Source organism: Lithobates pipiens, unplaced genomic scaffold, assembly GCF_037356315.1.
Source record: "Lithobates pipiens isolate NorthernLeopardFrog02 unplaced genomic scaffold, aLitPip1_a1.2 Scaffold_25, whole genome shotgun sequence".
Taxonomy (NCBI): domain Eukaryota; kingdom Metazoa; phylum Chordata; class Amphibia; order Anura; family Ranidae; genus Lithobates; species Lithobates pipiens.
This window is the reverse complement of record NW_027507787.1, coordinates 29,019,441-29,032,336: the sequence shown is the minus strand read 5'-3', so window position 1 is coordinate 29,032,336 and position 12,896 is coordinate 29,019,441. Positions and strand designations below refer to the sequence as shown.

Here is a 12,896-nt window from a genome sequence, read left to right as displayed (position 1 = left end):
TTTACATAATGGGTATGATTTTTAATAGCATTGTTAGTCGATTGTAACATTGTAACCAGATGTCTTGATCAAGACTGTTGAGTTCAGACTGATATTGTGTAATAAGTAGCTTCATCAATTCGATACTACATTGAGTTAGAATGTTTTCCCAGGTTGTTTTAAACTCTGGTGTGGCATTGTGCAAGGAAGGATATAACTGCACTTGCAGTGCCAGAGGGCTTATATTTTCGTGAACATATTTTTGTGGAAAATCAACATGCTAATGAATGGCTAACTGAAGAGGCTCCAACTCTATACACTATATTACCAAAAGTATTGGGACTCCAGCCTTTATGCACACAAGACCTTTTAATGGCATCCCAGTCTCAGTCTGTAGGGTTCAATATCGAGCTGGCCCACCCTTTGCAGCTTAAACTCTTCTGGGAAGGCTGTCCACAAGGTTTAGGTGTGTGTCTATGGGAATGGGCAGGCTGGTTGTATTAAAGTTGATCCGTCGATTTTGACTTTAGTACAACTACCCTGTTTGGATTTTTTTATTTTTTTTCATGCGATCGCTTCCGATGGCTATAGCCACACCGCTCCCGCTGTCAGAATACAATAACTCAGTGGAAGGGCTTCGCACACATTCAGTGTTGATGGGGGGGGGGGAGAGAATCGAGCAATTTTCTTTCCTTCAATTCCTTCAATTTCTTAATTCATGGCCAGCCTTACAAAATACTCTAAAATTAACCCTTAGCCCCTGGCCTTAAGCTACTATCTCTTATGCTGAAAGATGAGGGTTCCATACTGGCAATGAACAACTTTCCTAGCATCTGCAAAGAATGGTCCACCTTGCTTCGCTGAGTAACATGTCAGTAGGGGCTCTTAGAAAATGTCTGTCAGACTCATGCGGTTTAGATGCCGCAGGGTTTGGTACCTTTCCCCTGAAACGCAACCATAAATATGTTGAAAAAAAAAAATAAAGTAGCAAGAAGTGAGAGTGATCCATAGCTGGACTGGATCAATGTCAGAGGGGAACACAAGCTATATCTTTAGGCTGAAAGTACGTGTTTATGTTAATGTGTATGTTTGTCAAGGGTTTCATTTATATTTATTTATTTATTTATTTATTTATTTATTTTTTTTTTTTACAGCCTTCCCGTGGTTTGGTATGGATATTGGTGGCACTCTGGTTAAACTTGTCTACTTTGAGCCTAAAGATATCACAGCAGAGGAAGAACAAGAAGAGGTTGAAAACCTGAAAAGCATAAGAAAATACTTGACTTCAAATACAGCCTATGGTAAAACTGGAATCAGAGATGTCCATTTGGAACTGAAAAACCTGACCATGTGTGACCGTAAAGGCAATTTGCACTTTATCCGCTTTCCCACCTGTGCTATGCATAGGTTCATTCAGATGGGAAGCGAGAAGAACTTCTCCAGCTTACACACTACACTATGTGCCACAGGAGGTGGGGCGTACAAGTTTGAAGAAGACTTTAGGACGGTATGTAGGGGAAAGGGCACAGTTTGTTTTTTGTCGTAGTGTCTTTCAGTCTTTGTCCATCATAGGCTACAGCTGTTAGTTTTTACACATCCTTTATAGTTCTTTTCAAGCAGTGTCTATCATTGCATGTCCTTCACTGTGTCTTTGTTTTTGTTAGTGTTAGTTTTAGTGTTTCATAGAACGACTGTCTTAATCATTTATTTTAGGGGTGTGTTATAAAATTTCGGCATTAAATTAAGGCTGCATCATGCATTTATATGGCCGCCAACCTCCTCATATCTTTAGAATTTATAGCACAGGGTAGATATTCCAACATCTAATTGGGTGGCCATGGGCCTGGTCAAAGTCTATGCCTCCCATCTTTGATTTTTTTTCTAATTTTTTTTTCTTTGATGGAGATAAAGGTAAAAAAAAATTACATAGTGCCTGTGGTCAATAGAAGGAGGAATAGTGTTCCATCATTGGTATTATTGGGAGGAATAGTGTTCCATCATTGGTATTATTGGGAGGAATAGTACCCCATCATTGGTGTTACTGGGAGGAATAGTTCCCCATCATTGGTATTAGTGGGAGGAATAGTTCCCCATCATTGGTGTTACTGGGAGGAGTAGTTCCCCATTGTTGGTATTAGTAGGAGGAAAAGTTCCCTATCATTGGTGTTAGTGGAAGGAATAGTTCCCCATTGTTGTCAGTGGGAAGAATCGTGTCCCATCATTAGTGTCAGTGGAAGGAATAGTTTGGTGTCAGTGGGAGTGATAGTGCCCCATGTTTGGTGTCGGTGAAAGAAATGGTGCCCCATCATTGATGCCAGTGGAAGAAATTGTGCCCCATTGTTGGTTTTAGCGGAAGAAATGGTGCTCAACCTTGGTGACAGTGAGAGGAAAAATGCCCTCAGTGGAAGGGATGGTGCCTCATTGTTGGTATCAGTGGGAGGAAAAGTGTTCCAAAATTTATATCGATGGAAGGAAGTTTACCCTATTGTTGGTTTCAGTAGAAGCAAAAGGAAACCACTGTCAGTCTCGGTGAACATAGTGGTACCTCATTGTTTGTGGCAGTAGAAGGAATCATGCCTTGTATCAATGACACAAATAGTGTCCCCAAAGGCTGGCTAAGGGCGGGCAAAGGGCTGCAGTTTGGAGACCACTGCTGTACATCATGGGTCTCCAAGCTATGGCCCGCTTAAAGATGTTATCCAGCCCACAGCCACTGTCTGAGAAAGTACCTCAGCTGGCTGGCAGTGGAGGCACCGTTCTGTGTATCATAATACGGACACTGGTGCATCCAAACTGGTGCATCCACTGCCAGCCAGGCATGACCCTGTGATGGGCATTCCTGCATGTGACTTAAGGAAGGACTCTGATGGGTGCTGGAGGATGTAAGGGGAGACTCTGGGGGGGGTACGTAACTGAAAATTATATTATTATAATAATTATATTATTTTATTTTCTTGGCCCAAGAATATTTTTAAAATATAATGATATGGCCCTCATAGTGAATTGTTTGGAGACTCCTGCTGTAAATCAACCCTACTAATGGGGCCTGAAACAAGATGTGAATAATCCGATCCACAGAGCAGGTTTGTCACCTTTTTAAAGGTAGAACTTTAGCTGAGGTTTTAGTTGATGCTCACTTTAGTATGTTCCTAATATTGAGTATTTCCTAGTTTTGTGTAAACCGGTTACTAGATTGGATAACAAAGCTCACCACCGTGGAGGTTTCCATTGTTCTTTTTCTTATTCACACGGTTAATTCTACTACTCAGGTTTCCGTTTTTAATAGTGATAATCCCTTTACAAGACCATAACCTGAGTATGTCTCCTATTGGCAGAGCATATGTGTGATATTAAGGAGGTTATTGTTTTGTAATGGATATATAGGTAATGGGTATGGCTAGGTGACATAAGAGAGCGGCAGAAAGGTTAGCACACGACTAATGAGTTTGTTTATCAAGTACATAGCTATAAATCACAAGTGCATGTAAAATATCACACTTGCAGATAAGCATTACAAAGGTGTTTGACCTCAATACTTTTAAACATTAATGGGTATTGAAATATGTTTATGTAGGTTTAGAAATAACAGGTACAGCATATACATTACAACCCCTGACCGATATAGTGAATAATATTGATTATGCTATTACAATGGTATCTGAAACTATGGCTCTCCAGTTGTTCAGGAACTACAGTTCTCATCATGCCTAGTCATGTCTGTGAATGTCAGGGTTTTACAATGCCTCCATGGGATGCGTAGTTCCGAAACAGCTGGAGGGCCGTAGTTTGAAGAGCCCTGGTTTTAAAGGATCTGCTACTGACAGCTTGTTGCCATATACCACGGCACACTTTCAGAGGTCAGTGGAGTTTATGCCTCAACGGGTCAGGACGGTTTTTTGCAGAAAAAGGGGCCCTACTGAATATTAGGTGGGAGGTCATAATGTTATGGCTTATCAGTGTAGGCTTAAAGTGATTGTAAATGCTTTTTTTGTTTTTTAAATAACAAGCATGTTCTACTTACCTGCTCTGTGGAGTTGCACAGAGCATCCCCAATCATCCTCTTCTAGGGTCCCCCAACAGCACTCTAGGCTCCTCTTCCCCGAGTGCCCTCATAGCAAACCGCTTTAAAGTTTAGGCCTTACAACTACTTTAAGTGGTTGTAAGGGAGAAGTCCTTAGACAGAGAGAACTTGGTTCTAAAAGTAGAAAATTTTATAATTTCATAAGTTTATGGCCTTTGTGGCTTCTAACACTTGGAAGCACAATACTTCTGGTATGAGCAGGGCTCATTAATACTGGTTAAAGGGGTTGTAAAGAATTTTTTTTTTTTTTTTTTTTTAATAACAAACATGTTATACTTGCCTCCACTGTGCAGCTCGTTTTGCACAGAGTGGCCCCAAACCTGGTCTTCTGGGTCCCTCGGCAGCTGTCTCAGCTCCTCCCCGCAAGAACTAACCACCTTCATGCAAGCTCTCTCGCATGGTGGTTAGTTCTTGCGGGCGCGCTTCCGTGATATGGCCGGCGGCTATAGCCACTCACTGATTCGCTCGGCCGCCGTATAGGATGCATTAAGGTGAAAAAACGGGAACCTTTACAACCCCTTTAAGTGTAAGATCTTTTTTTTTTTTTTTTCTCCCCATGCTTCCAGTTCATTGTGAATGAGACATTACTGATTAAAATAGTCGTTTATAATCAGTATGTACTGGGACACTATCTACATACAGTCTACATATCGCCCTCAATCCAAAAACATAAAGTTAGGATAATCGGCTTCAAATTAGAAAATTGCTTTGTCGGCTGGTCTGACTGGAACTCTCACATCAAGCCTGTCAATAGATGGGCTGCCATGTCTGTGTAGTGTATCCGACTTTCTCTTATAGCAGCACAGGCATAATGTAGGAGCCTTCTTGGTTTATTGCTGTCCCTTATTTACATAAAACCTAGTATGTGAAGGTGCCAACACTATGAATGTACAGAAATATGAAATATAATAATCAGGTGTTCATATGGGATTTACAACCTAATATAGATGGAAAAACACTCCATTAAAATCCCTGCAAAAATAAATTGTATATAACTCGTTTATTGTGCCATGATGGCTAACTAACCTAATTCCAAAAGCTTTACTGCGTAACAAATAAAGAATGAAAGAAATGACCCATTAAAAACGTTCACCCCTGGTATTTGACCAGCACACTGGTACATTTTCCAGAAAACTCAAATTTTAAAGGTGGCAACTGAAAAATGGCATGCACACACGATCACCAAAATTATCCTAGTCTTCCATACTGCCAACCACTACTAAAAGAAAACTCGCTTTTACAATGCTATGTAAAAAAAAAAAAAAAATGCAAATCAAACAGGATTTTTACTTGCTCTATGCAGGGATATTGCATAGAGCAATCCCTTACCTCGTCTGGGGTCCCCTGCCAGGGCTGTCAATTTCTTAACTGTTTCATTGTTTGCCCCCATAATAAGATGTCTGCTGTTGGGGCACACATGTGGTTGCGCCCCCGAGCCAGGCTGTGTGCATCTAAAGACACACACAGCGTGACATGGCCTCACCACAGTCCTCCTCACAGGATTTGACTGACAGCAGCAGGAGCCATTGACATTGAGTCCAGCAGAGGGGAGAGAAGACTTGCAGCTGGACACAGTGCTGGATTGATAGAGGAGTCAGGTAAGAGTTTTTTGGGGGGTTAGTTGGGTGTGCAGGAAATGCATTAAAGTGATACTAAAGTTTCATTTTTTTTTTCTTTAAAAGTAACAAAAATGTCATGCTTGCCTGCTCTGTGAAATGGTTTTGCACAGAGCAACCCAGAGCCTCCTCTTCTCGGGTTCCTCTTCAGTGCTCCTGGCTCCCCTTTCCTGCTGAGTGCCCCCACAGCAAGCAACTTGCTATGGGGCACCCAAGCCGAGTCAATGCTCTGTCCATTCAGACATGGAGCTGCGGTCTCTCTCGCTCTCCCTCTCTCTCCCTCTCCTAATTTTTAGGTGCCATTCAAATTAATGGCATCTGAAATGTGCATTGTGCGATTTGACATTCACACCTGGGCGTTTTGAAATCACAGGCAGAATTGCAGAAAATCTGCACACGAGTCAAAACTCCCAGGTGTGAATGCAGCCTTGGGCTGCTTTAAAACTTATGAATTTTTCAAGCACTTTTGCGTTTAAAAAAGTGCCTGAGAAGCTCAAGAAAATTTTTTCCCTTTTTAAATTCAATGAATGTGTTCACACCGGGGTGGTGCGCTCCCGTTGCAGTGAAAAAAACTCCTGCTTGCTGCATTTTTGGAGCATGTTAAAAAAACGCAAACGCGGCAAAAGTGCATATATGTTTTTGGTGCAGATCAGTGTGAAAGCAGCCTTAAAGTGCTCCTACAGAAAATCTGTAAGGTGACCTTACACTGAACCCCCTTCCCATCGCATTCGGTCCCGCTAACCTGGAGTCCAGTGATCACATGTTCTGACAGATCTTATAGCCGCTTTACCAGTCCGGGGATTTGAAATCGCCATGCCTTTCTCTCGTCTTAGCCTGCGGTGACAGGATTGGCTACGCGGGTTCTAATTGGTCGGCCCTGCCCATGTGACAGCGCCGACCAATTAGAATGCTTTTATAGGTACCACCTGATATGGTTTCCTATGGAACACGTTCTGTAGAGCAAATCTGCGAAATGCACTAAAAATGCATAGGTGTGAATCAAGCCTAAGTTCAACTTGCAGATTTTTCTGTAAAAGGAAATCCTTATCCCTTGTACACACGGTCGGAGATTCCGACAACCAAATCCGTCGGAGTAATTCCGATGGATTAATTCCGAAAGAGGTCCGGAAGTGATGTTACATACACACGGTCGGACTAAGTTGTCGGAAAATCAGATTGTACATAACGTGATGACGTTATTTCGTTACGACGGGACTACGTTCAGGCTAGTAGCCAATAGCTTTGGCCTAGGAATTTGATCTGAGCATGCGTGGCACTTTGTCCCTCGGAGTAGGCTACACATGATCGGAGTATGTCCGATAAGAGCATTTTGTTTGAAAATTTTACCGGCAAGTTGGAAAACTTGGTCCGTCGGATATTCCGACGGAAACAGTCCGATGCAGACCACACACAGTCGGAATATCTGACAAAACGGTCCGATAGGACACATTCCGTCGGAATCTCCGACCGTGTGTACAAGGGCTTAAAGGATAAGTTCACCTTCACCACCTTCATTAACTTGCCTAAGGTTCTTGTTTACAGTTGTCATTGTCACCGAAGACAAGGGAACCCCTAATATTTAGTAAACATGGAACGACTGATGATTGGCTGTCCATACCAGGGGAGAAAGAATAGTGTTGATTGTCGCTGTGCGTTTCTATTGAGAATGACGCATTCACAATGTCGGGGTGTTGTCTACATTCATTAGAATAATCCTTTTGCTTCTTATTGAAGACAGACAGAACAGCAGTTCTCACAGAAGCTTGTTGCATAGCAACAAAAAGAGCATGAAGGGCGAGCGAAACCGGCCTAGCTGGTTGATTTGTATTTTTCTCAAGAATGACAAAGGAACGGGTTGGAAGAGATCTAACAGGCAGCACGGCGAAGTATCAGAATCTAAAATAAAACGCAGTCACATTGCCTACAGTGGCTACTAGACCAAGAGACGTGGAATCCACCAAATACTTTAACACCTTTTTTATATTGGGTGGAAAAAGCTTGATCTTCAAAGTGACGCCAATCGCCTTCATTAATAATGTAGCTCATTAGCAATTCTCTTTCATTGACGGGCCGCTCCGAAGAAGGTGAACCCTGCTAGGTGGGGATGTCAGTAGGTCAGTGTTCCTTGTGCTGATTTGTTAAATGTCAGGAAGCCCAGAAATGTTTCTGTTGTCATTGCATATGTCTGTCTGTATACATAAACATTCCACCCTTATTTAAGCAGCTAGTAAGTACCAGTTTATCTGCCATTTCCCTGGTCTTCCTCCTTCGATGCATCGGATCTTCTGTCTCCTGCATTGCCACTATCAGTGTGCATGCTCAGGTTACCCCCATTGAGAAAGCTGTTACATGTCGTCTTTTCTCCCTGCCCACAGATTATTATTCTTCCCATTGTGACTTTCTTCAGCAGCTTGAGGGAGACTGACTGCAGCTCCTCCATGAGCCGCCCTGCCATTTTTTTTATGTGAACATAGCAGCAGTTACTGATCACTATATATTACATAAAATATCTGAAATAAAAATGTATTTCTTTATCGTACATCACAGGACACAGAGCAGTAATTACTATGTGGGTTATACGCCACCTATAGGTGAATGGACACTGGCACACCCAAAGACAGGAAGCCCCCCTCTATATAACCCCTCCTATACAGGAAGTACCTCGGTTTTTTTTCGCCAGTGTCTTTAAGGTGTACCGCAAGCAGCGTCTGATGGCGGCCTGCTTTGATATGTGTCTCCCTCCCCTCAAGGGCATTGCTTTGGGACATCCCACATAGTAATTACTATGGCTGCTCCGTGTCCTGTGATGTACGATAAAGAAAATAGGGTTTTAAAGAGGAAGTCAACCCCAGGCGATTTTTTTTATTTTTTTTTTTTTTTTTTCCCCAACATATAAATACTATAGCTAATTACAAATGTTAATACATTTAAATCGGCATAAAATGAGGTCGGGGAAATACCTTATTTATTGTCGTTTATTATATCTCCATTTCCGGTTATCGGCTGCGCCATTACTTGTACTGTTTAGTGAATCTATTCCGGGTGTCACTTCTGCCCTTACCCCTTGGAAATCTCGTGCATGCGCTGTAGTGCCGTTACAAGGGAGAGAAGCAGGAGATGATCACAGCAGCAATGTGAGACTTCCCTCGTTCGCCGTTCAGAAAGGAAGCTCGTCAATACTAATGTCCCTGCATGCAGGGAAGATAGAAACGGCACACATAGTGTGCCCTTAACCTAGTGTGCAATCGCGCATGACGTCACTCAAACTTGCAGGGCGATTTCTATGGAAATGAACACAGTGAGTACACTTTCACAGGCAGCGATCAGCTGCCTGTGCTATCTAGATTACAAGGAGATAAAGTTGTATTGGAGGCTTTACAACCACTTTAATTCAGCTTACCATTTTCTTGGAGTACATCACGGGACACAAAGTTCCCTCCCCTCTTGCTGGGATATACACTGCTTTGCTACAAAACTGAGGTACTTCCTGTATGGGAGGGGTTATATAGAGGGGACTTCCTGTCTTTAGCGGTGCCAGTGTCCATTCACCTATAGCCCACATAGTAATTACTATGGCTGCTCTGTGTCCTGTGATGTACTCCAAGAAAAGGATTTTACAGGTAAGCTGTATTAAAAATCCTATTTTTTCTCTTTAAAACCTGTGACCACAACAGCACCAATCGGCCAAGTGCGGCCACGACCAGAGCATATGAACTTTCTACTGTGACATCTGCAAGGTAGCCCAAGTTGCCTGCTTGCTCCACCCACTGATCTCACAATGGGTGTGAAGCAAGGAAGGCATGAAAAATGTACAAACCCAATATAACTTGATCTTGTCCATTACTTTAAAGCAAGGGTCTCCAAACATTCTAAACAAAGGGCTGGATTATTGTCCTTCCGGCCCTCCTAGAGCCTGACTTTGGCCAGCGGGAGTGGAAATTTTCCTGGCATTGTCTGGTATTGGGGGAAGAATAGTACCCCGTTTATTGATATTATAGGGAGAAAAAGTGTGGTGTCAGTGGGAGAAATGGTGCTCCATTGTTGGTGTCAGATGGCAGAATAGTGTTTTGTGTCAGTGGGAGGGATAGTGCCTCAAGGGCCAAGTAAAGGCACACAAAGGGCCGCAGATTGGAGACCACGGCTATCAAGTGTTGCTAAACCTACAACAATAAAATCAGTCTGTATATGCAGTAAAGCATGCTTGTTATACTCACTGTGGAACCTAAGGGATTAATCTCCTGCATTGTGTAAAAAGGCTGTTTGATCCTGTCTTCTCTGATCCTCCCCTTCCACTGTCCCCAATCCATTTCCTGATATTACAGAGTCTTGGGGGAACCTGCACAAGCTCTGTGTGTGTTGCTAGATATTCTTGGGAGGGTGCATGTGACCGGCACAGGGACAATCAGCACTGTCCAGACAGAGGTTCGTGGTCCTACAGCCTCATAGGACAGTCAGGGGGAAATGAGAACTCCTCCAAGTTTTAAATTGATACTAAAGTCTTTAAGTCTTTTTTCTTTAAAAATAACAAATGTGTTATACTTACCTGCCCTGTGCAGTGGTTTTGCACAGAGCAGCCTGGATCCTACTCTTCTCAAGTCCTTCTTGGATGCTCCTGGACCCTCCCTCCTGCTGGGTGCCCCCAGAGCAAGCAGCTTGCTATAGGGGCACCCAAGCTGAGCCGCAAAGTCTCTCTCCTGATTGGCTAACTGACTTTGAATGACAGCAACAGGCACCAATGGCACTGCTGCTCTGTCTCAGCCAATCCGGAGGGAGAGTCCTGGACGACCGAGGCACTCGTGCACATAGTTTGATAGAGATAGGGCTCAGGTAAGTAGTAGGGGGCTGCTGCACAGAGAAGGTTTTTTAAGATAAAAAAAAAACTTCTGCCTTTACAACCACCTTAACCAAACACTGATAGAAGTCCTAACACTGCTATATACTGTTGATGAGAAAAGGTATTTAGCACTTTATATTTACTAAAATAATTGCATTTCCATGTTCTGTGTACTGTGGGGGGACCAGATATAGTGAATGCAGGGTCCTGGGTTTAGTAACACTTTAAGTATTTAATTTGCTTTGCATAGAGACCTAAATGTAATAAAGATATTTCTCACACTAAGGGACTCTTTTTGTTCACAAGGTTCACACAGCTTTCACCTAAGATTCTCACATTTTTATAATTGGATTCAGTTGGATAAATGTGTGAATTCTGTGTGAAAATTTTATGAAACTTGTATGACAACATAAAAAGACCCCAACGTGTATATTGGCTTTTGCTGACTGCCCAACAGTAAAAGTATTTGCTCCCCTGCTGATTTTGTACGTTTGCCCACTAACAAAGAAATGATCAGTCTATAATTTTAATGGTAGGTTTATTTTAACAGTGATATAAACAAGACCAATGAAAAATCCAAGCTTACTCACCGACCAGCCCGCTGACAATGAAAACAACCTATCCAACAGTGTGCATTTTAAAGGGGTTTAGTCTGTACACATTTGCAAATACATGCGTAAGCCATCGAGTGCCGTCAAGGCACCCTGGTATCCGTGGTCCTATCGCTAGCTTATGAGTGACTCCGCAATGGAAGCACAGGCATTCTGATGGATAGATGGAGGGCAGGTGGACTAAAGGGAGGCCCCCCCCTTCCCTCAGCCAAAGGAGTGGCTCAAGAAGAAGCACATTAAGGTCCTCGAGTGGCCTAGCCAGTCTTCAGACCTTAATCCCATAGAAAACATGTGGAGGAAGTTACCAAATGTAAGCCTTGAAACCTTAATGACTTAGAGAGGATCTGCAAAGAGGAGTGAGACCAAATCCCTCCTGAGATGTGTGCAAACCTGGTGCCCAACTACAAGAAATGTCTGATCTCTGATTGCCAACAAGGGTTTTGCCACCAAGTACTAAGTCATGTTTTGTGAAGGGGTCAAATACTTCTTTTACTCATTAAAATGCGAAATAATTTCTAACTTTTTTGAAATGGGTTTTTCTGGATTTTTTGTTGTTGTTCTGTCTCTCACTGTTAAAATTTATAGACTGATCTTTTTTTTTGTCAGTGGGCAAACGTACAAAATCAGCAGGGGATCAAATACTTTTCCCCTCACTGTATCTGCTGCCAACTGTACAAGTATAGGGCAAACCCCACTCACTGCCAGGGTCCAGTGGATCCAACAGGTCTTGTCCCAAAGTATTCATTCATGCTTGACTGGTCAAATATAGTAGAAAGTGGGCACATATCCCGCTCTCATGGTTTCTCCTGCACTTGGCAAAAGAATGTAGCACGGGGGTACCCATCAGGTGCGATGTGAATGTATTTTAATGTACTAAAGGCACCTATTGGGAAGACATCTCCAGCTTCCCTAATCCAATCCCAAATTCCCTAAATTATTACCAAATCCAACCATTTTTACTTTTTTCTTTTATAAGCATCAAAAGCTCGAATACACTTGATGTGTCAAATTTCAAAGCCTTGCACCACCCACAAGGAGCCTGTGTAGCAAGGATCTCCGAACTTTCTAAACAAAGGGCAAGTTTACTGTCCATCAGACTCTCTGGGGGCCAGAATGTGGCCAATGTGAGTAGAAAACGCTTTGGCGTCAATGGGAGTATACAGTGCCACATCATTGGTATTAGTGGGAGGAATAGTGCCAATTGTTGGTATCAAGGGAAGGAATAGTGCTCTATCATTGGTGTCAGTGGAAGGAATGGTGCTCCATGGTTGGTGTCAGTCTGATGAATAGTCCCATGTATTAGGAGGTGGAATAGTGCCAATTGTTGATAAAAGGGGAAGGAATATTGCCCCTTCATTGGCGTCAGTGGAGAAAATGGTGCCCATATTTTTTTTGTGTCCAAGGGCCGGATAAAGGTAAGGAAAGTGCCACATTTGGCCCCTGGGCCGCAGTTTGGAGACCACTGCTGTATAGCATTGTCTGTCATTTAACAGAAGAATGAGGCCCTCTAAGGATGAATGTGGCTGGGGAGACAATATTGAGGTGCAGAGAACTTTCACCTGAAGTCCAAAGACTGGGGGAAGGAGAGATACAATAGTGCTTACCCAGAGCGTTTATTAGGTCTACTAACCCTTTATTTGGCACTACAGTCAGTCTTTGCACAATATTTTGCTTGGTGATACAGAATCTTTTATATTTATCAATATTTAGCATCGAAGGATTTGCCAATAAGTGATAAATCCCAAAGTGCAGAGCAGGCATGTACTGTTTATATG

General features: G+C 42.7%; 1 protein-coding gene across 2 annotated transcripts in view; it reads left to right on the top strand.

Annotated features, from left to right (window-relative positions):
* PANK1 (pantothenate kinase 1) overlaps nt 1–12,896 on the top strand; it is an 80,294-nt gene that overhangs the window by 35,371 nt on the left and 32,027 nt on the right. For both annotated transcript variants that reach the window (XM_077454197.1, XM_077454198.1), the window contains exon 2: nt 1,134–1,486. In XM_077454197.1, the coding sequence (XP_077310323.1) occupies nt 1,134–1,486 (353 nt within the window). The remainder of the gene's footprint in view (nt 1–1,133; nt 1,487–12,896) is intronic.